This window comes from Apaloderma vittatum, unplaced genomic scaffold (genome assembly GCF_000703405.1).
Source record: "Apaloderma vittatum isolate BGI_N311 unplaced genomic scaffold, ASM70340v1 scaffold10235, whole genome shotgun sequence".
Lineage (NCBI taxonomy): Eukaryota > Metazoa > Chordata > Aves > Trogoniformes > Trogonidae > Apaloderma > Apaloderma vittatum.
The window spans coordinates 15,714-43,078 of NW_009716518.1; the positions used below are offsets into that span (position 1 = coordinate 15,714).

The window sequence follows — 27,365 nt, forward strand, 5'->3', positions numbered from 1 at the left end:
CTGCTTCCTGGCTGAAAACAATATTAGGTGCTCACAGCAGAGGTTCATCCCAGCTGAGGTCAAAACTGCGGCCTTTATCCACTCTCAGCATCGCAGAGCATCGAGGCTGAGCATCCCACTCCCCTTGCAGGCTTTGCACTGGGACCAGTCACAAGCCCCAGCAAGAGCAGAGCAAAGCTCCTCTCAGCCAGGCTGTGAGCGAGTAGGTTTGCTGGAGACAAGGGTTCACTCAAAGCCTCCTAGCGAGCTTCAGCCTCACCAGATAGGCTGACAGACATGAGATAGGAAGAGGGATCTGCACTTTAACATCCTTCTCAAATCCCATCCCCAATCCTGGAGCTGAACAAAAAGGCTCGGACAACCCAGCCCAAGCAGCCTCCTACCAGTGGCCGTAGTCGAGGTGCTGCCTGATCAGTGTATGGGGCTGCACCGTCCCGTAAGCATCCACTTCAGGCATGTTCAGGTCATCGATGAAGTACACGAGCTTCTTGGTGCCCGGAGGGCCGTAATTTCTGCCAGCCTTTTTATCCAGAGGCTTCTCAAGAACACCTGTATGGAGGCAGAGGTGCAAAGCTGAGCTACTGGGCAAGTCAATGCTGCAAAATAAGACAATTTCTCAACCTGGCTGAGCTATGCACGGGGCAGGTAGGGCTCATCTCTCAGCACAGGGCAAAGCCCCCAGCCCCCTCCAGCTTGTATCTGGGTTGCTTTTTGCTTTGTGGGGAGGAAGACTTGGTCTCAGCACACAATGCTGCTTACCAGCAGGATGTGGCTGTCCCCAAGCCACAGTTCTAGAGCAGCTGGGAGTCCTGCATGGGGCTGGCAGGGACCCTTGGGCAGCTTGTTGGTCTGACTCAACTGAAATCAGAAAGCTCTCAGTTCCTCCTTTCAAACAAAAACACAGCAAACTAAACAGTCTGCTGTAAACCAGGTCTGCCTCAGAGCAAATAAAACCTCTTCATGCACGATAAAGCCTTCTGAATCCCTCCCGTACGCTTTTTTAAACTAAATCTTGCTTGCTGAAGTTATTCCCCTCCCTATGACAGAGAAGTGAATACCCTCTTCTGCCCACCCCAGCAATAGAGCAGCGGCACAGCAAACATGAGCAGCAGTGACCGGGCACTTGGAAGGAGCAAGGGAGAAGCTGTGGGCACAGAAGCCCACAAGTAAAGCTTATTTTGTGAAAGTAAGTGCATTTTTTTTTTACCTCCATTAGACAAACGAAATAGATGATTTGGGGGCTAAATTCCTGGACACCTTCAGAACAATCAAAATAATATCTTTTTATTTAAATGCATCAAATACACACAAGTTCCCTGATCCCCTCCCCGGTATTACCCAAACCTCCAAACAATGTGACGAGACTCAATCCCAACGTGAGCTGAAAAATTACCAACCAGTTTTAAGTAGGGTCATGCCTAAGCAAGGGAAAGTCTGGAGAGAAAAGTTTCTCATTTCAAAGCTTTGGAAGATTTCGATTTGTACTAACAGAAGGCTGAAGTTTCACGCTGCTCTAGATCATAAAAACATATTTATGATGTTGGGCTAATATCTAATAGAAATCATCCCACATTGCTGCACGTAATGTTTTATAGCCTATTGATTCCTTCGATTGCAGCCCAAGTAACCTTTATGGACTCAGTAAGCGGAAAAGCAAACAGAAGCAGCTCTGCTCTGTGCCAATCCTGGATGAGTTTTCTGCCACGTGCTTACTTGGAGAGCATCCTCAGGCTCAGGGGCTTTCTGGTCTGAAGACGGAGGGAGAATTTGTTTCATTTAGTCAGTTTTGGGGTTGCTGACAGACCTATAAGGTGCTGTAAAGCAGCACAGTAAGCAGCAATTCTTTGTAATTAGGGACGACTGGCAAATGCAAATGGGACTGGGAATTTTTATAAACGTCTCCTTGTGAAAATGTACACTTAAAGCATTTATTATTGTGTGCAAAAGTTATTAAGGGAGATTAATATTCTGATTTTTTCAGACCGCGAATCTTTCAAAACACCTTCTTCTTCTTCTTACTGCTTCAGTGCTTTGCAGACAGCTTGTCTTTCCCACTACTCAAAATTCAGCAGATTTTATGTCAGAGACAGTTGCTGCACAACGGAGTGAGTTGTGCTAAGAAAAATGATGAATCTTTGCTCAGTGGAGTCTCTCTCTCCTTCAATAAAACCACAACGTTTGAAATTTCTGGTAGCAAGTTAAATTAAGTGTTTCAAATAAGCATTTAATTTAAATTTAATTAGTCCTTAATTAATATATAAAATCAGCCCTTTTTGAGGTTAAACAAGTATGCAGGGGATTCATCACACTGAAATGCAATTACTGGGGATCAAGTTCACGAAAGTTGCATTTTAATCTAAAGCCATATCTCACGATATTAAAGGATCCGTGTCTCTGCCTCAGAGATCCCGACATACTCAAATTAGCACCTGAAAGAAACAGTCACAGCAAAGGAGATTTAACGACTCCTCTTGTCTGCTAGCTGTTGATAAAGCGGGGGGACACCACCTAAAAATAAAAACCCAACTTTTTATGCCATTTTCTCAGGGTGGAGCTGGAGCAAAAAGGTGCTGAATGACAGAGAACCCACCTCTAACACTGCGTCCAGTTCTGGTGTCCCCACTGTAAGAGGGACATGGATCTGTTGGAACAAGTCCAGAGGAGGCCACAAAGATGATCCAGGGGCTGGAGTACCTCTGCTATGAGGACAGGCTGGGGGAGCTGAGATTGTTCAGTCTGACGAAGAGAAGACTCTGGGGAGACCTTATCACTGCCTGCAGTGCCTGAAGGGAACATACAGGAAGGCTGGGGAGGGAATTTTTAAAAAGTGTCCCCTGATAGGACAAGGGGAAATGGATTTAAGTTAAAGGAAAATAGATTTAAACTGGATTAAAAATTCTTCGGCAGGAGGGTGGCAAGACTCTGGAATAGATTTCCCAGGAGGTTGTGGCTGCCCCCTCCCTGGAGCTGTTCAAGGCCAGGTTGGATGAGGCCGTGAGCAACCCCGGCTAGTTAAGGGCATCCCTGCCCATGGCAGGGGGTTGGATGAGATGATCTCTGAGGTCCCTTCCAACCGCGGCAATTCTATGACAGAAGTCAGGGCTACATCTGATGGAGGAGCAGAGATCCGAGACGGCACGAAGCAGAGAGAGCAGAAGAGCTGAGAGCGTGACAAAACACCACAGAAAGCAGTGTCCAGTCACAATAGACCAAAGAAAATACCCCGACTGGCCCCAAGTTTGGGCAGAGAGAGCGTTTGGCTCCTTTTAACCCTTATTCCCGTGGCAATTCAGTAAGGTCCAGGGCCCATAAGCAGGGTTTGAACCACACACCCGTGCTTCCCGGAAAGGAAGCCTACTCTGCGCCTTATAAATCTCTGCAGCAACAGTCATCTTGTCTAAGAAATTACTGGCTTTCAGGTCAGGCTCTTTTTTTAAGCTAAAAGAAGAAAAAAAATCCAAACCTGCTTTGTATCCCTGTTTTACAAAGGTTAAGACGTCCCTGCTGAGGGAAAAATAAGCTGCCAACTGACAAACAACACAGAAAGGGACAAGTTGACTCTAAAAAGCGAGCAATAGGGAAGCAGGCCAAGCAGGAGAAATCCTAGTTCCCAATGCAAATCCCACCACCACATCTTCATCCACACAAAAGTCGGCTTGCTCCTCTCGGCAGAGGCAGAAAGCCGCTGTCTTGGCCCATAGCTCATGGCCAGAGTAAGTTGGGACACGCTGCCGGGGCTGCCCGATAAATCCCATCACCTGCACACACCTGCCCATCCAGATGGAGAGCAATGAGAGCACATTGCCCCACCCAAGGATATCGCCCAGAGATCCCACTAGGGAGAAAAGTAAAAAGGTCACCTGTGAGGGGAAAAAAGGAGGTTGTAACCATCAAACAAGACTGGCCTAAAGGTGAGATTTTTACTGTTTTGGTTTTTTTTTTGCTTGAAGGACACGAAACTCCAGTAATTTGCATTCCCACTGTGGGCAGAGGCACAGGCACCAGCCCATGGATGGGCAGGAGAGCCTAGGAGGGCAAGACCAAAAACCTGTCAAATAACCTGCCCCAGGAAACTGAAGAACAACTTGACCAGGAACAACCCAGCGTGTGAAGGTTAAATCTTTGGTTTCACCAAATGGTGGATGGTGGTCCTGCATATGACTGAGGGAGCAAAAGGATTTCAGGACATTCAGGTCAAACCAAACTACAGAGAGGAGGCAATTTTGTTTTATGGTGAGCCATGGCTGTTATTGAATTCAGAACAAACCAGCTTGTTTTATTCCTCGTTAATACAGGCACATAAAACACCTGGTCTCTTCAGGTCAATTCAAAGTGAAAACATAATTCCTAAATGAACCACTTTTCAAGAATTCCTTGCTCTGTCTTTGTCTTTGACAAGACTACACAGCAGAACTGACCTTAACTCGGTCTCAAACTTAATTTTTCACTGTCATGCCAAAACTCTCATCAGCGATATTCTTATCAATTACCCCAGGGCTGGTGATTCCCTGGGGCTCTAAGCCCCACAGGGTCAGTAAGCCCTGTGCCCCCTGAGGAGGTTGAGATGCAGGACCTGGTCCGTGGGGCTGTGCAGGATGCGGAGGACAGCACCAGGACCCAGCAGCCCTGGCTTCCAGCTTGCACATATCCATTTTGCACCATCCTTGCTACTAACTGGGATTCAACTCCCGTCATTGCACCCTGAGGACAGTTTGGATCTGAGCCAAGAAACCCATCCTATTCAGTGCAGGCTTAAATTCAAGCATATTAAGGCCACGCTTCAAGCTGGGCACTGCATCAAGCAGCAGCAGATTTAAGCATGTGCTTTGGTGCAGCCCTGAACGTTGGCAAATGTCATCTTCCACACAACCAGGGCTCCACCGACCTTGGAGTTTCACAGAGGGGTTCCAGAGCCTGTAGGTGTCAGCACAGTGCCCACAAATGACATGGGCAGCTCACCCACAGGTCTTTCCCTGAGCACCACAATGCACATCCCACTCCAAACACTCACAGGATACACCAGGAATTTGGTACCCTGCCAGGCAGAAGTCCTGCACGTGAGTTGTTGTCTTACCTTGCAGCATGGCAGAGGTGGTGTAGTAGTTGAACGGGACCTTCTTCACCACATACGCATCTGTGTCCAGCGAGGAGAGCTTGTCCTCCACCAGCACGGACTTTCCTGTGCCGGTGTTGCCCACCAGCATCACCGGGTGCCGGCGCTCCAGAAGCTTGTCCATGAAGTACCGCACACGGACTGTCTCAGTGGTGGGCACCAGGCAAGCCTGAAAAGGGCATAGTGAGCAGATAAGTGTCCCCATCCCTGCCACCACCCTATAGTCATGTTCTGGGGAGAAATCATAGAATGTTGGGGGTTGGAAGGGACCTCTAGAGATCGTAAAGTCCAAACCCCTGTCAGAGCAGGGTCACCCAGGGCAGCCCCACAGGAACGCATCCAGGCGAGTTTGAAAGTCTCCAGAGCAGGAGACTCCACACCCTCTCTGGGCAGCCTGGGCCAGGGCTCCGACACCCGCACAGGGAAGAAGTTCCTCCTCATGTTGCGGTGGAACTTCCTATGTTCGAGCTCACACTCATTATTTCATGTTCTATTGCTGAGCACCACTGAGAAGAGATTGTCCCCTTCCCCTTGACACCCACCCCTCAGATATTTCTCTACATTAATAAATCCCCTCTCAGCCGTCTCCTTTCAAGGCTGAACAGCCCCAGTTCTCTCAGTCTCTCTTCCCAGGAGAGATGTTCAAGTCCCTTGATTATCCTTGTAGCTCTATAATAAATAAATAAATGGGCAGAGCCAGGGATAAAATTGGCAGAGCCAAGGATGAGTGTGGTGACCCTAGTTTCTAGATTGAACGAGGAGGGGAACGATGCGCTGCTGCCAACTGTTAAAATCAAACTGTGTGTACAGATGCAACCTTGACAGCTGGATGCTGGGAGCAGCATCTGGATCTAACCACAAACACACATTTTGCTAAAAGTGTAACAAGCTTTACAAGTTATTGCTCACCGTGGCACTTCTAAAAAGGAAAGAAAAGTGTAGCTGGCAAATGCAATTCGCTACCTGCAGAAATTCTCATTTTTTGTCCAAACATAAAAACATCTCTACTTTCAGACACACAGGATGACAAAATCCCATCCTGCACTCTGGGGACACCAGCTCCTGGGCCACTGGAAGAGTGGCTCTGAGCCTGCCCTTCATGCATATCACTCATTCTTGGAAGATGGGTGGAGGATGTGTCTTCACAGTGAAAGCACAGTAAAGTGGGTGATGTAGCTGTAGCTCATAAAGAATGGCGTCCTTACTAACAAAGTGCTTGATCTTTAACCAGACTTCACTGAAACGCCCGCATACAGTCACTAAAATGCGTCTGCTCCTCCCAGATACCAAACATGCAAGGTTCACATACCTGTAATGGCATCTCTGGATCAAATTCGAACTGGGGAACCAGTTTAGACCAAGGCTCAAACTTCTTTGTTTCTGGATCGATGTAAAAGTCAAAGACTGTGCCCTGAGAGGGAAACTTGATAGTCTTGAATTCTGTCACCCACCACTTGCTGAACTCCACTCGGTAGTCCACAAGCTGCAGGACAAAAACAGGAGAAAACGTGCTGATCTGGAGAAATTCATTAAGTGAGGGTGAATGCTATTGATCCCAGGCCACCAGAATGGGATTAGTGCTTTAAAATACATTCCCAGCATAATGAATTTACCCTTTTTCCTGTCATTCAGCCTAATTTTTCATTTTCTACATTTCTTCTCATCACTTCTATTTATTCACTCAAATAATTCATCTGCTGTGTTGAACACTCTTCTAAGTCCGAGATTAGATAGATGGATCAGTTTGAAAGAGAAATACATGACTGTGACTAAACAGACCATGGGATTGATTCTTGGTGCCTGCTTCTTCCCACAGCCAAGGACAAAACATCCGTCCACATCTGTGGTCATGGTTAGGGAACGTGTGCATACTAAAGCCCTCCCTCATAAATCACACCCCTCTATTAACACTCAGCTGTTGCCTTCTGGACTCTTTTCCAGCCACAGTGTTTTTGGAGAAGCAGGACTGCAGACACCAGCGTACTGAAGCACAAGAGAGGGATCATGTCCCTCTAGCTCTGCACTGCCACATCGCCCTGGCAGCACCTGCTGCCTTGTCATTCTCCGTGACACCTTGCTATGCACGGAGACTTTGGAGTATCTGAATTGTTTCAAGAGCTGGGGTGACAGTTTTGCATTAGATGCTGGGTCAAGACTTGCCAAATGTGCTTAGTTCCCCCCATTCCCCACTCCTTATGACATGGGGCCGGTCACTCTGCCTGAATGCTGCCTCATGCAGACAACAGGGATGTCAGCCTTCTGGCCTGGGGAGAAGCAGGTGGGGGAAGGAGGGAAAAGTGCTGTTAAAAAGGTGGCTCTGAAATAGGCGATGCATAATTTAGCTGGTTTTAACAGCACACCTTCTTCCTGGGGCATGTGTGAGCTTCTCCTCCCCACAGCTCTGTGACTTGCTTTCCCAGGCCAGAAGCTCCGGTAGGATCACCAGCATATTGCCCGTAGGCTGCTCAGCCTCCATCAGGAAACCTTCATTTGAAGTTGAACTGAATCGAGCGCCCTCTGTAAAGTCTCTTGAGCCCCCATTCATCAAAAGGCGAGAAGATTTGCAAACCACATTATTAGTATCCACGATTTTGCAGCCTTGTGCTATTCAGAGAGGTAGAATAACCGTAATTCTGCATTCTCCTGTTGCTATAGCTCCTCAGCACCAGCAGCAGAGTAGCCTGCAGTGGAAAGGGATGTGTCTCACTGCTAAAAAGCTTTCTCACAAGGGTGCCCTTACCCCAAACTGCCTGCAGCTGCATTGTGCCGGGCTGCCCACCCTCTCCAGCCCAGCAGTTAAGTGGAGCCACTCCAGCCCCGGCTTTACTCCCAGAATGATGTCGAACTCAGACTGCTTCCCTAATAACAACCCCATATGGATATTTCTGCTAATTTCAGAGCCTGGAAAAGGCAAATCTATCATCTGTTTTTACACAGGGGCCCCGCTACCCACCACCAAGCACAGAGGAGCGGGAAGCCTTCCAGACTGTTTCTTTTGACATTTCGGCAGCAAAAGGTCAGCACGAAGGGCACCTTCGATGGAGAGCAATAAACAGAATTTTATATTGGATCATTTTTCATCGGGCTCCCCCTTGCTCCAACTGCTGTATCCTCGCACACTCTTCTCTGACATTTACAGAGCATCGCAAGCAGCAACGCACGGTCCAGCCCGGCAGCCGAACCTCCCGGCAGAATGCTGTGCCCGCAGCTCCTCCTGCAACCCGCCTGGTAAGAGCCGAGGTCATCCCTCCCTGGAAGCCAGGCAGAGAAGCAAGGCCAGGGACTGACCCTGCTCCGGCACGGGGAACGCAGCGTCCATCTGCCAGGCGCCCGCGCTCCAGCCGACTTGCTCGAGGAGCTGTGGGCTCCTATAATTAGGCAGCAGCTTGTGCTTCTGATGCAAGGGCAGACAGTGCTTCCCAGGCTTTCTTCTGTTGGGGTTTTTAAAGTCACCCTGCACTGATGACACTAAGGCTGAGCGTTCCCCAGCTGGCACGTAGGAGATGGAGGGTTAAGTCCTCCACAAGGACCAAGAAATCTGGTCTCGCACAGGTCATTCAAAGGCCACGAGGCATGATGGCACTGAAGCACCAAGCTGAGCTTGAGCTGTGCTGTTTGTCATTTCCTGAAACATCTGCTCCTTGGCACAAAGCAAATGTGAAGAGTCCAGCAGAGGATGTTGCTCTTGCATTGAGGCACACGGCAAAAAACACAAGAGGCAGGAGTGTCTCCACCCGACCTTGGGAAGGATTTCTGGTGCCAGGTCCACAGAGAGACCTCCCACATACTCTAGTCAGCACAGAGTTTGACACAAGCCCACTAGAGACCAGGTGTGGATCTCTGAGCCTGTGACAGAAGTATCCTGTCACTGGGCAGACCCACACAGCAGTATAACATGCTTTAGACCTGAAGGTGAGGTATCCTCTGACCAGGAGATGCAACCACATGAGAGGCTCCCAGCAGGCATTGGGCAGAACCAGAGTGAGCACCTCCAGCAAACGCAGTCCCACCTGCAGGCTTTGCAGCTGCTCACATTGCTCCCTGTGCCACTTGCTGAAAACCTGGTACCCAAAACCCAAGTCCTTCAGGTGCCACAGGTGTTCTTACATCCCTCCACAAGTGCCTCAGATTTCTCCTGCCCACCTCTGAACCAGTCACGTTGAAAATCTCCAATGTGTAGATCCGGAAACAACAATGCCAAGAGAGGGTGGAAAGTTGTCCTTTAAGCACAGGCACGGGACCGGGGAGAGAAGGGTGGCCCCAATGTTGGCAGCAAGACTCTTGACACACAGCCCACTGTCTTCTTGTCTATTATTACTGTTAACAGTCAGAAATTATAAAACAGCAGCAGCTTTTCCAATTACTTGGAAATCGAGAGTCCTGCTGTGCCCAGCTGGCCGGGGAATGGGGTGATACAGGGCATGGCAGGGAAAGGACATGCCTAATTCTCTCCTGTGAAACAAGACACTGGGGATCCTGAGACAGAGAACAGGGAGGTCTGAGGTAGCAGCACAATCCTGCTCCCTCCAAGCAAGTCTGGAGAAGTTCATACCCAAGATCCTGTTGTTCACATGCTACATGGTCCCACCAAAGCAACGGTGTTTCACCCCAGCTGTAAATGGCTGTGCCTCTCCCATGTTTTAAGGGTCTCAGCCTGAAAGGGGTCTGAAAATGTGCCACATGAAATCCCAACCTCGAGAAAACTATCTTGTAACAATATCATCATGCAAGAGATCACATCCACCTCGTCTAACACAAGCGTGATGGATTCAGAGGCTGACAGCTGCAGTTAACCCATGGGACAGATGTACTATGGGAATCAGCATGGAGAGAAGTCTGCCTCTGGGACATGAGCCCACCTTGAGCATCAGAGCCACCACTAGCGAACCATGGCCTGATTCATCCTCCTGACCCAACATCTTGGTCTCTAGATTGTGCTCTCCAGCACTACAGCCTTGGATGTAGACATCCATCCACCAATTGCTTCACTGAGTCTAGCAGCTCATGCCAGAGAGCACCCAACAGCTGCCCAGCGGATAGTCCAAGCTGAGCACCTACAAGAACCAAAAACCGTGCCAGAATACTCCCAGCAAGAGTATTTTTTGGGCTCCACAATTCAGGAGAGACAGGGACCTACTGGAGAGAGTCCAATGGGCAGCTACGAGGGTGATCGAGGGACTTGAACATCTCTCCTGGGAAGAGACTGAGAGACCTGGGGCTGTTCAGCCTTGAAAGAAGACTCTGAGAGGGGATCTTACTAACGTATAGGAATATCTGAGGGGTGAGGGTCAAGAAGAAGGAGACAATCTCTTCTCAGTGGTGCCCAGCAATAGAACAAGGAATAATGTATTTAAGTTATAACATAGGAAGTTCCACCTCAACACGAGGAGGAACTTTTTCCCTGTGCGGGTGCCGGAGCCCTGGCCCAGGCTGCCCAGAGAAGGTGTGGAGTCTCCTGCTCTGGAGATTTTCAAACACTGCCTGGACACATTCCTGTGTGACCTACTCTGGTTGAGATCCTGCTCTAGCAGGGGGTTGAACTAGATGATTCCTAGAGGTCCCTTCCGACCCCCAACATTCTATGATTCTATGGTTCTATTTCAAAGAGTAGAGCTGCTGCCTGCATCCACTCCAGCTGAAGCACATGGTCCCCAAAGCCCACATGGCCTTGCTGACCACCCCTCGTTCTTCTGTATTTCCATCAGAAATGGAGGGCAGGCAATTCCTGACATCCAGCTACATTTCATAAAAGGCAGTGGTGATGGAGGACCGGCTCATTTGTTACCTGTAACACATACCCATAACCCCTACACACATAGTCAGACGGCTCCACTGACATATTCAGCTGATAAGTCAGCTGTAATTATGCACAACCACGGGCCTCTATAAATTAACTTTATGTTTTTCCCCAGTGAAATGTGTCTACAGAAGCAAACACCCCTCCACCGTTATCCCCTGACCCCTCCTCTGGTGCTACTCCCAGGATAACGAGGTCTTTCACAGAAGGAAGTGTCGTGTTCGCATTTCTAGTTTATTATCACCTATATGAGAGCCCTGGGAAAATAACATTGCTGATATAGTACTGTGTTTTGGAAAGTAGAAAAAAAGAAAAAAAAACTAAATAAAAGGAAAAAAAAACTAGAAAAGTAAGAAAAAACTAAAAAAATAAAAGGAAGAAAAAAGAAGGAAAAAAAAGGAAAGAAAAAAAGGCCTACATAAAAGACACTGAAGTGGCATTTTCCTTCTCACCTGATCTTGAAACATTGCCCCGCCAAAGGCCCAGACAGCAGCAAAGACAAAGTAAAGTTCATAAAGCTCCTTGGGACAGTCCGGAGGTGTGTTCTCCTCCGTCAGGAGGCACTCAAGGAGGCAGCACAACATCTGAACCATACTCTGCTCAGGAATAGGAATAATTCTCTTAAATCTGCAGGATAGAAATTGAAAGCAAGGGTAAATATAATTGGGTCCAGCAACTTGGTCGCTCACAACCCAAGAAGGCAAGTCGAGAAATGCTTTTTGAGAATATTAGCATTTTACTTGTCAGCAGCGCGTGTCTTATTCCTGGGTACAGCAATAACGAGAACACCCATTCTCTCCCGTGGACCTGCTGGCACCAGCACACATACAAGTAATAACAGTAATCAGAAGTTTTAAGCATTTGAGAACTTTGATCCTCTTGAAAGAAGTAAAATGGGAGACTTGCTAAAGGCAATGATTTCCTGGGAACACGATGAGTTCAAAAGCGGTCAAATAGAGGAGTAATAAAATAAAACCTTTCATCTTGCCATTTTACATTCATTTAAGCTACACTTACAGAATTCCAAACTAATATTGTAGCAGCACTAAAGTCCTCCATAAAGTAATTATAGCTTTTTGAAAGGTTGGTTCTACAATTTCTGAATTAAGTAAGCTACCAAAAATACTCAGCTCAGGGCTGCCCGCAGCTAATCCCATGGATTTCATGGTCTGACACAACGCTCAGCAAATAGAGTGGGAAACAGTCAGTGGACTTTGCTGCCAAGAGCCACAACCAGCTCCTACGTTCGAAGGGCATTGCCTGCACTAACGCAGCCCCTTCTGACATATCCCTGTTGGGGCTGACAGCTCCCATGCTCGGTTGTACATCGATTCATTGATTAGTTTTATTTTTTTAAAATGAAAGTGCAAGCAGAAAATGGGAGAAACTCCCTTACTCCAGTCTGTTGTGATGCTGGTTTGGCCAGTCCTCACCACAGTATGAGTAACAGAGCTGTCTTCTGTGACAGTAAGCAAGAAGCACACGACTTCTCTGTGGGCAGCCCTTTGAGGTTAACTCAAGCCAAGGAGCATCAGGGCCCTTCCAAATATCCAAGTTCTTCACGTTCATCTGCTTGGTGCCCAACCATGAAACATGCTCAGGCTGGATGCCCACACAGGCTGACTTAATTTCATTTAAATGCACCAGGAAAGAAATTAAAAAGAGAACTGCCTGTAGAGAAAGCTCATCCTCTCCCATGAACACCAACTTCCTTTTCATCACCAAGGGACAGGAAAAGAAGGGAGAAGAGGATAAAAGAGGATTTTCTCGGCCCACCTTCCACACTGCATACTGAAAACTCCTTCAGCAGCGGTCTGAAATCTGCTCTACTGAAAAATAACTTGTAGAGTGAACTCAGCTCTAGCCTAACACATCAGCAGATGGAGAAGTTTCTCTTTAGGATCTCACAGGTTTACTTTCCAACAGATACAGAATTAGTAGGAGGAAGACAGGAACATTCAAATCAAAATCCAACAAAAAGCAAACGCAAAGCAGATCAGACCAACAAAGGACGGGCAGGAGTGCCAGCACCCCCAACTCGCCCTGTTGTTTCTCTGAGCTTAAGGTAATGATGCTCAAGGCTCTTAGAGGTGAGGAGGAACCAGCCACCCGCACCACCTGCAGCACAACCCCAGCAGAGCTCCTCTGGGAAGTGGTGAGCATCCCCTCTGCCCTCGCCACAGGAGATACAAGCACTCTTCAGATGGTACCTTGTTCTGAGGGTGTCCAGGCAAGTTGGCAGGTACTTATCGAACAAAATGGTCAGGTTGGCTCTTTCAGACTGTATCTCTCGCCTGTCAATCCAGCTGCTCACTGGAGGATTCCAACCCAGATCCGACGGGTTGATGTACAGGATCCCTTTATGCCCAGGGTGAGAGAGAACACGTAGTAAAGACACAGCAGAGAAAATTCCTTTCTTCCAGCAGAATTTCTGAACTAGTTTCATACAACTTAAACCTTGTCAAACATGCCTGAGTGTCCCATTGCCTACCCACTCCTCCTGCCCCACTGTGGAGTAGAAGCAATAACAGTGAAGAGACTTAACTCAGGAAACCAGGATACCTCTCATGATCCTGCCCCAAACTCAGAACAGGGTCTTGCCTGAGTCATGTTACTGCTCTGGGCCTTATTTTCCCACATGTAAAACTCGGGCACACTTTCATTCCCCTCTCCCACACTTCACACCCTTCTCCAGAAAATTCAGAGCTCCTTGGGACAGAGACTGTCCTGCTCCTCAAGTACATACAGCACTTTGCAAAACAGGGTCACTCTCTGGGCAATGCTGAAGCCATGATCACCCCTCAATAGTCAGAGAGCTCTGGGTAAATCCCCTGCACGATGATGACAGTTCCCCCCATCTGGATTTGGGGTCAGGATCCTCAGTTTGTCTGTATGTTTCATGAAACTGCCTTGTCCACCAAAGGCAGTCGAGATCCCAAGTTGGGAACTTTCAAGATGGATCAAGTTGGCCAACAAAAGACTGGTTAATGGCACTAGAACCTACTTGGTCCATGTCAAATCCCAGCATGAAGCTCAGGCCAGGACTCACCCGCTCTGGACACGGTTGCTGGGGTTGCTGTACGCAAGTGGCTGATTTCAAAGACCAGTCTCATCGTTGGGTTCAGAGGGATTCTCTCATTGCTTGCCAGGGTCAGCACCTGTATTGTGACAGACAGACAGAGAGACTAACCCTCCTCAGGAATAGGAATGAAAAGCATAAGAACAAAAAGGTTGGTTGCTGCAAGTCCAGATCCTTGCGGCAAAGAGGCTGATTTCCTACACGTCGTAGAACGATCCGTCTCTCTTCCGTGGCCCAGAATCAACAGCGCTCCCTTAGGGCGGGGAAGAAACATATTTTAAAAAGGCTTGAAGCTATGATCAGGACATTTGTGGTTACTCATGAGCCCAACTCTCCAGGAAAAAGGAAATTTCAATGAAAATATCTTTTGAGCTATTTCCCTCATGCACCATTTTTATAATACAATATTGTTTGGTGTATCTGAAGAAACACAAGTGCATTGTTACAGGAGGTGTTATTTCAGCACCTGCATATCTCCTAGGCTGAATCACATCACACAGTCGAGGAATACCTGCTACTTTAACTTATATTCCTTACCTTATTATCATCCATCACGGTGTTAAGAGATTCAATCCACATCGGATCAATATCTCCATCTAGGACCATCCACTTGGGACCGTCATGCGTGATGTTGGCCAGTTCCCGCATGATTGATGAGAACAGTCCTGGGAGGACAACAGGAATATCTTGATGAACACTGAAGTTGCCACCTGCTCTAACAGTTTTCTCTAGCAACTGACTGAAAATTATCCTAATTAATGCTTCCTTTCAAGCATTCAAAACTATGAATCCGTACATAATTATCACTATGTCGTGATGTGGGTCTAGTCTACTTTGAAGCAGAAAAAAAAGTTATTGGTAACTAGCACTGAAAATGACTGCAAACCTGCACACAAACTTCACTACCATCGAGAATAATGAGGGATAAGAGAAGTGAAGAGCAGATACTTGGAGGCAAAAGAAGGCATAAATTACACAATGCAGAGAAAACCATCTGAGTGCGCCTTGGAAATTCTTAAAAATGTTTTTCTTTGTGGCTCGAAGTATATCAGGGAAAGCAAAATGCATTAGACGCTGGGTCATGGCTTTAGTGAGATTGAGGGGAGAACAAGGAAGGAATGACATTGAACGACAGAACAAAATGTCAGTAAAATCAAGGAGACAGAGAGGATACAGTGTCTCGAGGGGAGTAAATAATGAATGTTAAAAAGAACAAGAAGGCTGGGAATAGAGCAGCAGTACTGCAGAGCAAATGAAAACTCCACAAAACTACTGCTTTCCTCCACAGGTGAAAATACCTAGGGACAGGCTGGTCTTAATGAAAAAACATCAGGCAAACATTAAAAAAAAGCCACTCTTTTGGGGATTTGTGACAAGTACTTTTTTTTTCCTCAGGGACAAGCTATTTATTTGTGATGCAGGTCAGAAACAGCCCATGGCATTATACAACCGAAGACAAAGCTTGTGCACCACAAGTGCACAAAAACTCACCTGAAACAGGTATCCCATTCTGGGATTGGGTCAAAAAAAATCCCACCGAAAAAAACCAAAACAACAAACCAAAACCAAAAAAAAATTCCAAACCGTAATATTTCACTGGCTCTGCCTCTACTCTGTTTCTCACATGTGGGACACATGTCTTGGAAACTGCTCTGACATCATTAGTGTCAGAAATAGCTCCTGCCTCAGAGCATCAATTCTTCCTTCATATAAATCACGACAGCAGCGGGGAGAAAAGCATCTCTTCCCCCAACCTGGTGCATCCACATCACAGAGCGGGCTTGGGATTTAAAGGAAGAGTTTGGTTCTACAAAGAACACTTTTAGGATTCCCTTGCAGACCTTTTTCCATCTAACACGTGGAACCTTTTTGACTCCTGGTAATGATAAAATGAAAAAGGGAAGAGAAAAAGGAGCTGGTTTGTACAGGAACACAGCACCTCTTGCTAGACCACAGCAAAGATTGTCGTGCTGACTGCTGGCAACAAGAAACAAAATTTTCAGGCATGGTTCATGAAAAAATATCTGCCTTGAAAATTCAGGGAGGAGTCCCATAAGCTCCCTTGAAATGTTACAGGCTAGAAACCACTGGACTGCAACCTGTAAAATCACAGAATCATAGAATGTGTTGGGCTGGAAGAGACCTTTAAAGGTCATCTAGTCCAGCCTCCTCGCAGAAAGCAGGGACATGGTTACCAGATCAGGCTGCCCAGAGGCCCATCAAACCTGACCTTGAATGTCTCCAGGGATGGGGCTTCTGCTGCTTCTCTGAGCAACCTGTGCCACTGTTTTACCAGCTTCACTGTAAAATTTTTCTTCCCAGTCTAAATCCACCCTTTTTTAGTTCAAAACCATTACCCCTCATCCTATCACTGCACTCCCTGATGAAGAGTCCCTCCTCTTCTTTCCTATAGGCCCATTTAAGCACTGGGAGGTCACTATGAGGTCTCCCCAGAGCTGCCTTCTCTCCAGGCTGAACAGCCCCAGCTCCCTCAGCCTGTCCTCTCAGGGCAGGTGCTCCAGCCCCTTGAGCATCTTTGTGGCCTCCTCTAAACCTGCTCCAGATCCGTGTCTTTCTTATGCTGAAGACCCCAGAGCTGGACACAGAACTGCAGGTGGGGTCTCACCAGAGCAGAGAAGAGGGGCAGAATCACCTCCACTGACCTGCCAGCCACGCTGCTTTTGATGCAGCCCGGGACGAGATTAGCTTTCTGGGCTATGAGTGCACATTGTTGGCTCATGTTCAGTTTTTCATCCACCAAAACCCCCAAATCCTTTTCTGCAGGGCCGTTCTCCATCCTGCATCTCCAGCCTGTACTGATACCAAGGGCTGCCTCGATCCAGGTGCAGGACCTTGCACTTGGCCTTGTTGAACCTCACAAGATTCACATTAGCCCACTTCTCAAGCACGTCCAGCTCCCTCTGGATGGCATTCTGTCCTTCAGACGTGTCAACCCCACGCCCAGTTTGGTGACATCTGCAAACTTATTCAGGGCGCAGCCTCCTGCTGTTCAGTGCCACCCACAGTCCTCAATGTGCAGTCCCTGCTGAGCCAGTCTGCAGAATTCAGGCTGTATCCCACACTTCCCTCTGTCATTTTGATTTAAGGTCTTTAATTACAATTAAAAAGAAGTTAACCTTGGCACTGGATCAAAGCTAGGGGTCAGGAGGTGCCCGTGGCAGGGGCTAGGGGAGGTGAGTAGCAGCTCATCTCCTGGCGGACTTCTGGCTGAGAATGATTTATGGCAACGTCTTCCCTTACCTCCCCCACACCGCCCAAACACGACGCACACGTAAATCAAAGCTGCCTTTACATATTAGTCACAACCGAACATTTTCACTCTGGATTCCTGTAATCTTTCAGCAAGTTTTAAATGCTCATCTTATTTTCCTCAGGAGCAACCAGGACCAACAGATTGGCAAATGCTGGTGTACTACAGAGAAGAGGCAGCAATATTAAGTGAAAAAACACCACTTTAGGGCTGCTGCGTGTGTGCTATCAGCTACGGAAACCTGGGGATGGCACAAGTGGGGAGTCTCAGTGCACACCATAGAGCAGGAGGGAACTCTCTGCCATGGCCAGTCCAGCCAAGCCCAAAAAACTTCCTACTCGATTAGGAACTGGTAATATTTCCCATTCCAAGATCAAAAAGCTAAACCATGTTATATATCCTTTGAACAACAGATTCTAACATAGCTGTGAGCAGCAGACAAGCACCTGGGCTTTCCAAGCTGCGTTGAACCAGTCACCCTGCTGCCGCTCAGGAAGTTTGTTAAAAATATCCACAGATTCAGGCACAAAGAGATATTTACCATCTTTCCATTCTCTCGTTGCTGGGTTAATGATGCCAAAAAGCTCATCGTTGGTGACTGCCTTGGGGTTGAGGTCTGTCCAGACAGGACGTAGCTTCATTATCTGGTAAGTCCTGTTCAGGGATCGCATCACCTGTGACTTGCCCGTGCCTGCATTCCCCACCACAAAGACAGAGTGCCGGACGGTCAGCAGCTCCTCCAGCTGCACCACCTGAGAAGTTTAGACAAAGATGCCAAACTGAAGGTCAGAACTCTGAAAAGAGCTCTCATTGGGCCTTTTCTTTAGAAAGACACAACCCAGAAACACAAACAGCTTTGACATTGAGTTTGATTTAGCCACTCTAACCACAAGTAAAATCCTCAGCCTGCAGAAAAACCTCCAGCACTATTTATAACCATAAGCCAATGATGCTCTGCTCTCCAGGGACCACACTTTCAGGACCCTAAAAGAGTTAGCCCCTTTGTGAACTCAGAGACTGAGTAAGTGTTGGCTTTAGGGGAAGAAGCAACTGCTTCAGACCCAGCAGAGTTGACTGTCCTCCATCAAGATCTGCCTGCGAGGAGAATATTGTGCTGAACCCTCTTTGTAGAAGCAAAGATGGTTGAGAAAACCCCCATGATTTAATGGTGGTGTAGATGCAGTAGGATATTTTTTGTCTTACTTTGAGCACAAAGTTGTCCTCAGCCTGCAGCCGGAGGTCCAGCACAGCCTGCCTCACGTAGGACTCAAAATTCAGGTCACGTTTCCGAGGCACATCCAGTGCAGGGAAAAGATCCCCAATCAGCCCCATGAACACTGGTACATCATCCGTCACGATCTTGGGAATGTTGAAGTCCCGAAGAGAGCGCATCAGAACCTGGTCTTCAGGACGCTCTGGATCATCTCGCTTGAGGGAGCCAGCGACAACCAGCACCGACTTGATAGCACGTAAGCCCCAGTCGTAGTGATCCTGCGCAGGAAAGAAGAGGGATGAATTCATGCTTAGACAGTACAGCGCCAAGCAGGAGGAAGAACTGGAAGCTCCATACTGCCAGACAAGTCAGCAATGAAAACAGAACCAAATCTATTTGCATTGTGGCCAGAGACCTCCACCAGCCCGAGTTACGCGATTTCCACTTCAGTAGGTAAGATTCCCATCAGTGACAGTATCAAAGAGTCAATTCACATCATCACTTTGGTTCAGAGTAGACAGTTTGCTTCACCTAAATCATAAAGCAAATACTAAGGCAAAAAATTATTAGTCCATTACGAGGCTCCCAAATAGCCAAGTGTCTCCATCCTGGCCATCACGAGATCACCAGGCATGTTTTGTCCCAGAGACAGTCCACCAAGCAGGGGACAGTAAGGACATTGCTCAAAAATGACCACAAAAACTCAACAAGCAACGCTTCATATTTCTGCTCTGTTAAGATCCTCCAGCTCAACAGCTGACTCCTCTCCATGGGAGGCCACAGTTTCCACCAAGACCTCCAAGACACAGATGAAGTTTTATGACAAGGCAGCTCCTACCCAGCTTCATAGTGGCACAGTCAAGATAAGGTTTTCCATCTGGAGTCCTGACCCAGCACTGCTCTGGGCACAATTTTGATTTGTGTAAATGATGATACAGAAAAATTTGATTAATTAGAGCTTCACACTGGAAGTGACCCTACTTGGTCAACATCTGACAAGACAGGGAACTGTTAGACTCAACTCAAGGATGGACAGATATAGTAAAACCCTTTGCAGGTAGGAGAATCAACATAAACTATGGGACTGGAAAGCAAAGAGTCAGCAAATGCTGCCCCAAATACAGCGAGCTCCTGGAAAAATCTCTCCCATTAACACAGCTTGTCAAGTGCTTTTGTCTCTACAGGTCCAGTAAAACAGTTTGAAAATTTCATTGCTCTGATGATCACAAACCTTTTCTTCTCCCAGCAGCTAGCACAAATGCAGTCAAATTTGGGAAAAGCTGTGCAAATTAAAGAGCTGTGAAGCTTCAGCCACGGAGCTGAGCAGCAAGTGACATAAAAAAAATGAGGGATCAATGGGCTTCACTGAGTCATCCAGCCACAGAAGTGGGCTCACCTGCTTGGACAGGAGCTCTTTGCAGAGTTTGTACAGAGTAATGAACTTCCTGGCCAACATCCGGGCCTTAATGAATCCCTCTGCCACCAACATAATTTCACAGATCAGCTCAAAATCCGGCACAACCATCGCACATGGCCTAAAAAGACAGGCAAGAAAAGATTGCAGAACAAGCGTTTCTTGACTAGAGGTCTTAGGAGCAGTAGATTTGCGGCTCTATCTTCCAGGTCATTTCCTCTGAGCCAGGTTTTGCCTTTCTCACTGCAAGGGACAGAGCTCCTTTGTCCTGCCTGTGCATTGCCAGACCCAGGCTTGTTGCACAAGGCTGAAACTATCTGCGAATCCCTAATGCAAGTGAATTCTCCAAGGAAATGAAGTCAAGCCCGGCTGTTCTAAAAGACAATTTCTACCAGTCTTATAATACTGGTCACAAACCTTGGCCTAGACTTACCTGAAGAGAGCTTTTAAATTCTCAGGTAGCTCCGTTCGCCCTGCATAACCGGGATTCATGGTGATGAAAATGCCTACTGAAGGTATCAATTTAATGTCTTCTCCAAGAAAATTGAAGGATTTCTTCTTCTCCCGTATCGCATCCTGCACGCTCTTCACCTAGGAACCAAGACAGTATTATCACAGTGGGGAGTGGGGTTTGGTTATGAAAAACACACCAGTCTTCCTTACACTTGCCCTCGTGATGAAACAGGCTTGTCATTGCTTTATTTTGTTTTTTTTTTTACTGACAACATAAAGCTTTATACAGTGTTTGGAATAAAACCATGTAGCAAAATCAATCTTCCTCCACAATCAAGGTCTGACCAAGCAGAACAGAGAGCTGAAGAGACTGGGCAGTCAAACTGCAAAGGAGTTGCAAGAATTTGCGCCTTTCCTTCGTTAGACAGAGAAGGACACGGGTCAGGAAGAGCAGCTCAGAAGCAGGAACTGCCCGTAAAGCTGCCTGCAGCTCATCTTGGTTTTTGACATCACCTGAAGGATCTCAGCACACCTTGCAGAAAAAAAAAAAAATCACTAAAAGCTAAATCACCTCTTTCAACTTCCCAACCTAACAAGGAGCCAGATGTGTGAAACAAGACACAGGGCTGTCCACGTGTCCACAACACCACCAACACCCAAGTGCAGTCCCAAGAACCCGACACAATACGGGCTCCTGATTCCCTGTCCCCATCTTCACCTCTCCCCACACACCACTGCTCTTCACGACAGCCCAAAACCCTCCTGTGCCTGGCTCTGTCCCTCCACCAGGCCCAGGAAAGGAGCAGCATTTCCCAATAAACTTGCCCTTAGCTTAATTTCAAACTAATCACTTGGTACCACTCTTAAAGATTTTGGGACTTCAGATGCTTGATTTAAAACCAAAACCACAAGGCAGAAGCTCAAAGACCTCCCCTGACACCTTCACTAACTAATTTTATATTGTCTTTTATATTTGCCTGATTGCAGCACTGTTCTTCTCATTCCTTACCCTCCAAAGAGAATGAGTTCATTAAAACTAGACCGCCTTTCCGCAAACGGCGGTTTGGCGAGGGAGGAATCTCTCCAGATCCACTACTCCGACCTTATTGCTGTTTGCCATCTTAAAGCTAAGCAATTAATCGAATTTTTCCCTGTAAGGAGCCATATCGACATTAGCTGCATGACTAAGACAGCCAATTAAACATCGCCATGGTTACACTCCTAATAGCAGCCAGGAGACACGATGATGGAATGACAGCCGTGCTGCTTTCTTCAGATGCTGTGCTCCAGCCAGGAGCGAGGGAATCATTAGCAGTTGAGTCATATCTGGGCTTCTTTTGTTCAGCTTCCCTTTTTATTTTAAGATCCTCAAAGACTGTTTCCAATGACAACTTTAAACTAGAACCTGACGGAAGAGAAATTGAGAGGGAACGACACGTAGACTCCTGTACCTGCCTGAGGCTTCTTTGGGATGTCACGTAAGGTACCAATTACAAGTGAAAGAGAGATGAGGCGAGTGAGGAGTTCATGGAGGGGTTCAGAACAACTTCTTTGACCAAAACATTCACAAAAGTGTAGAAAACTTCTGGGCTGTATATCTTTCTTTCTGCAATACCAAGTCCCAAAGGGGGTCTAGGAAGAATTCAGCACCTCAGGCAGACTTTGGGATTCTAAAACCTGCTCTAAACTGGTACTTGGTTCCAGAAGATCTTAGATACTTTGGCACCTCAGTTTTCAACATTGCAGTCCCTCAAGGTTCAAACCTTTCATTTCTTCCCATGTCAGAACTGTCTAGGTCTGGATGGTGCAGATGAGCACCCACCCTCTGCTCAAACTCCCCTGGTAGCTGGATTTACCCAGCATTTTCAGGGGATTCCAACGAAATTTAGGATCTGGACAACATCTGGACATGGGTCTCCTTCAAAGCAGGAGAGACAGCAAGGCCTGATCTCATCCTGCTGCCCTGTGGTTATACCTGGGCTGCCCCAGATTTCAGCTGCTTCCCCCAGCACTTATGTCAGATGCCCCTCTCACCACCCACTGGGCAGGCATGAGGAGGGTACGGAGCACTACTCCTCCTGGAAACTTTTCACCTCTGTAAAATACTTCCCGATTTCTGTTAAAATGAAGAAAAGGAGAAGGCAAAGTGCCAAATTATATGAGCATAAGGGAACGGGACTCTCCAGCACGATGGGGAGGGCAGTCTCCAGCCCTTCTCTGAGGACCACTGCTGCGCTCCACACAGGGCTCATGGATAAAATGCGCCCAACGGTTAAACCGAGCAGGAGATGGGGAATCATTCTAGGGGGAAAACACCTATGCACAGCCAAGCACAGCTCACACAGCTTTCTCCTAGCCTTAATCCCACAGTCTCTGGGTATCCGAGGCCACCACACGAGCAATGGCTGCAGATCTGCTGTGGGTTCCAGTCACTGAGTGCCACCCAGCGGACACCACCCCTCGGGGACATCACGCTGCACCCGTAGGGCTGCACACATTCCTCCTGGAGATTACACCACTTGGCCTGGAATACCTGCCAAAGCCATTTCGTGGAGGTCTCATCACAGACACAGAAATTACATCTACATTTATATGAGAGTGGAAGGAAAGACAACTGCGCAGTCTCGATGAGAGAAAGCGTTACAAAAACTCATCTTCAAAACACGACACACAAGCTGTGCCTGTCCAGCAGGCCATGGATCTGTCCCAAAAACTGCTCCTCTCCTCCATCAGTTATTCCCTATGAAAGATTGAGTAGCCATAAAACAAGGCAGCTCTCCTCCCTAAAATGATGGGCTGCAGTTCTCTCACAGCACATCAATGGCACGAGTGTCTTCCTCGGGAGGAACAGGCACAGAGCCGCTGCCGGTACGGATCTGGGAAAAGATGCTGTAAAGAATTTCCTCAACACAAATGCTGTAACCAGGGGAAGAAAAGAAGCAACAGAAATGTTTTCAGCACAGCGCGGCTGCATTCTGTCAGTGCCGTGATATTTGTGTGATTAATCTTGGGACATAATCCCTCACCTGCCTACACAATGAACTGAACCAGCAACATGCGCTTTCCCTATTTACGGTCTCTCCAAAGGCTGCAGTACGGCTCTGCCTTATTTGTATTTCTTTGCAGGCATTTCTCCACTTACCTGTACAGCAACCACAGAGAGGACTTCAACTGAGATCCTGTTAAATTCATCGAAACAGCCCCAGGCTCCCGTCTGGGAAAGGCCTTTGTAAATATTCCCACAGGACTGCAAAAAAAAAAAAATATGAAATTACAAGAGTGAAATCACAAATGGAATCAACACCAGCAAAAAAATGGATTTTACTTCCAAGCCTGTTTATTTATAGCAATTTACAGTCTATTGTGGGTATTTAGAAAAGTGCATGGAAACAGCAGGCACAACTCAATTATAATATTTATAGCTCTGCACAGTTTGCCACTTGATTTGCTAATTGCACTTTCTCGATACATCCGTGCACTAGTTTCATTGAAAGGTCACCTGTGCTGCATTACTGATGGCCCCGCTTCCTGGGAGAGCCTGTAAGCTGAATAAAAGATGATCTGAGGCTAGAGAAAATCACAGTACCGCGCCAGACAGGCAAGGAACAAGACTAACAAAAGCAGAGTTCTGCAGCAGCTAAAAGTTCAGCACTTTTTAGCCTTATTCTGGGACAGGATCCTGAGAAAACCAGGGTAGGTCCCTTCCCATGCCAGGGCATGCCAGCCTGAGCATTCAAGAAAAAATGACCAGGAGCACAGCCTTGGTTTCAACTGAAAAAGCCAAAATTTTTGAAGAATTTCACATAGAATTTAACTCTAGAAGGGAAGGGAAAGGGATGTAATGAGGCAGAGAGGACAGTTTGGGATTCTGCCTCCTGCAGAACCTTGTGCAAGTCTTAGAGAAGGAAGGAGGAGAAAAAGGAGTTCAGCAGAAAGGAATGCAGCGAGGATTGGAGGAAAAGTGATGGGTCAAAGTGGTCTCAGCTGGATTACTCTCCTCGTTCAGGTTTCAACAGGTCCTGAGCATCCCCAGCCCTACGTGACGGCATTGCCGCCGAGGTGGGAGCAGTACCTTGTAGTCCATCTGCTCGGAGCAGTTGAACACATACACCATGATGCCCAGGGCTCGTCCCAAATCTTTTGTAGTCTCCGTCTTCCCAGTGCCTGCAGGGCCTGCAGGTGCTCCGCTCATGGTCAGGTGCAACGACTGGGTCAGGGTGATGTAACATCTTTACCAGCAAACGATGAAGAAAAAAAGGAAAGATACTGAGACATGGTCCAACAGGTCGCTATTGGGCTGCAGCGAAATGGCACAAGAGAAAGCACTCGGAGAGCCTTGCTTCTGAAAAGGTATACATGAGCAAGGTGCATGCCTGAGCCGAAAGTCCTCTTGGGCATGAATTACCATCCTCTGCCTAGCTCTGTTTTCTCCAAGAGATGCTCACCCTCCACCAGGGTCTGCCCAAATTCTTCATGTCCAGGTTGCATTTTCTTTGGACCCTCACATCACTCATTTACACTGGGCATCTCCCGGATAGGATTGCATTGCCCAACAGAGAAAGAACAGAAGGGATGCGGGTGTCAAAGCTAAACTCAGCTTTGGTCAGCAGCTCGTTCTCTAACAGCGCGGCAAAGCCCAGCTATGACGGTATTTCTCAAGAACTTACCTGTCAGTCAGAGGGGTGATCACAAGCCGAGGGGTATTGCCAAGGTATTCATAGGAGTACAGGAACTGGGCATCGCAGATGTTGGCAAAGCAGTGCCGTTCCTCTTCCGCCCACCTGTGCCGGAGTTGCGACAACCAAATGAACGCCTGGGAGTTGTCCACCTGCAATGCAGCCACAAGCACCATCACAGGAAGGGCCAGGGACACTGAGCACACACAGCTCAGGAGCCAAAATGAAGTTTTCATCAGGGACGGACTGGTCCTCACTGTGAAGGCAGGTGCGGTGAGGAAAGTCGCCTCCCTGCAATGTGGTGAGAATTGTCACCTCCCCCTGGCCCATCAAGAGAGGGTAGGAATCAAATTAGTAACCATGTTTTTGGGAGAGGAAAAGGTGAACACCCAAGAAAAAGAGCAGCACAAAAAGCTTCATGAAGAGGAGATCTGGGAAAGCAGCAGGATGTGAGAAGGCTCTTATAATGCAAACAGAGCAAGAGAAGGAGCAGAGGCTTCTACACAGGGATGGGGCAACAGATTGCACTGGGGAAACAGGCTGAGGACAGTGGGACACGGAGATCCATGGCCAGTGCTCTGCGCACAAGCAGGAGACAGGTCCAGGAGATGGACCGCTTCACCACAAACCAGACCAAGGCACCATCAAGCCCGGTTGAGCTTTGAAGGCAGAAACTCTGCGAGCAGTCTGGCTCCAAAGTTGTCTCTAAAGCCCCACGCTAGATCAAGGAGACTACACAAAAAAATCCACAAAACACAAAAAAAAACACAAAAAATCCCCCACAACAGGACACGGAGCCGCCTTCTCACTCCTGTTGTGAACCTGTGACAAACACAAGCTCCTTCAGGTTGCAGGGCCATGACACAGAACAGCACTGCAAGCTTACGGGGCCTTCTGCCTCCGCATCACAAATATTGTGGAAGTAAATTTAGCCATGTGTCTCCCACTGAGCGATCTGAATGGCTTGTGTTTGACCCACCATTCGTGAAACCCCTGCTCCAAGGCCCAACAACACAGGACCGCGCCGAGCTGCCAACACAAACCTTCTGCGCTATCATCTTGGCCACCACGTCCCGAGCATGCACGTCAATGGTGCAAATGGTCATGATTTTCTGCCTGTCGCCCTTGGAGAGCTGCCCAATCAGCATGGTAACCAGCGTGTTCAGCTGGGTCACTTGCTTCTTGTGATATTCCTTCATCGCGTTCTCATAACCTTCCTCCACCCGGGCAAAGGCGATCCCAACCTCAGTAGTCCACCAGATCTGGGTGCAGGTAAGAGCCACCTAGGGAAATGGGCTGGCTCAGTGTCAGGGAAAACACCAGAGATTCATTACATTCAAGAGTGTCTAATCCACAGGGAGATCAAGGATGAAGTATCCGTGACATGAAATTAAGTATTTCTTCATACAGTAGTCACAGTAGACAGGAGGACAGGGATCTGCCCCGTGACATTCATTTAAAGTATCAGATCAGAGGTAAACACGCTTAGCAGCTGCTTGTTAGTAAATCAGCACCTTTCACGCTCCTGACAGAGGAGGAAGAGTTGGAGACCAGGAGGCTGTCAGATGTGGATCTGAGGGGCTCTTGTCTTTTGTTAGACCTCATCACTTTGTTCTCCTGCTGCAGCTCTTGCTCCTCAAGGTCTGCAGACTTCCCATGACCCACAGGGTGCAGCAGACACTGCCCAAGCTCCCAAGCTCCTTAAACCAACCAAGGGTGCATCCTCCCTTGACCCCAAATCAGAGGAAGGAACTCAGCCTGGAAACTCCGTCAGGAGATTGAAAGGATAGAGGACAATTCACCCTTCCTGTCTCCTGCACAGCACACTAGAGACCACAAACATACCCATCCACAACTAGAAATCATTAGTGAAAGAAGAGAAGGGCAGGAGTGAAGAGGAAGCCAAGAGCCACATTTCCCAAATACCAGCCTGAGTGGAGATGAGGAGCAGTGGTAGATACCTGGGCAGGGTAGTCAAAGAGCCACTGTTCCCTCGGCTTCTCTTCATAAGCCACAACAGCTTCCGTCATCTCATCTCTCACAGTAGCCCTCATGCTGTCTAGTACGTGATTCAGCCAGACCTCAACCTGGAGAAGAGATTAAATTGGAGGAACACATTTGATCTTCCCAAGCACCTTTGGTAACTAGTGAAGACAGGAAATGGGACAAGCATCTCAACTCTCGAGTTAAATAAGCCTCACAGCCTCCTTCAGCCTGGTGGGGATTTAGTCGATTCCGGCACTGCAGGACTAGCAACTATTTCCAGACACCGAGAACACAAGGCAGTCTTCTCCTGAACTCCAGCTATAGGCAAAACCAAAACAAACACCACCCACGAGTAATTCGGTT

General features: G+C 47.7%; 1 protein-coding gene across 1 annotated transcript in view; it reads right to left on the bottom strand.

The window, feature by feature from the left end:
• The window catches only part of LOC104274054 (dynein heavy chain 9, axonemal-like), a gene marked incomplete at its 3' end in the record, with an annotated part of 77,709 nt that overhangs the window by 15,589 nt on the left and 34,755 nt on the right, over positions 1 to 27,365 (bottom strand). Inside the window, exons 23-38 of the mRNA XM_009869570.1 lie at positions 26,978 to 27,103; positions 26,060 to 26,299; positions 25,008 to 25,168; positions 24,413 to 24,569; positions 23,483 to 23,587; positions 20,321 to 20,478; positions 19,870 to 20,008; positions 18,464 to 18,751; positions 17,802 to 18,012; positions 14,527 to 14,654; positions 13,960 to 14,068; positions 13,121 to 13,268; positions 11,363 to 11,537; positions 6,423 to 6,596; positions 5,075 to 5,282; positions 384 to 549 (exon numbers count right to left, since the gene is read on the bottom strand). Coding sequence (XP_009867872.1) covers positions 384 to 549; positions 5,075 to 5,282; positions 6,423 to 6,596; positions 11,363 to 11,537; positions 13,121 to 13,268; positions 13,960 to 14,068; positions 14,527 to 14,654; positions 17,802 to 18,012; positions 18,464 to 18,751; positions 19,870 to 20,008; positions 20,321 to 20,478; positions 23,483 to 23,587; positions 24,413 to 24,569; positions 25,008 to 25,168; positions 26,060 to 26,299; positions 26,978 to 27,103 — 2,693 coding nt within the window. The remainder of the gene's footprint in view (positions 1 to 383; positions 550 to 5,074; positions 5,283 to 6,422; positions 6,597 to 11,362; positions 11,538 to 13,120; positions 13,269 to 13,959; positions 14,069 to 14,526; positions 14,655 to 17,801; positions 18,013 to 18,463; positions 18,752 to 19,869; positions 20,009 to 20,320; positions 20,479 to 23,482; positions 23,588 to 24,412; positions 24,570 to 25,007; positions 25,169 to 26,059; positions 26,300 to 26,977; positions 27,104 to 27,365) is intronic.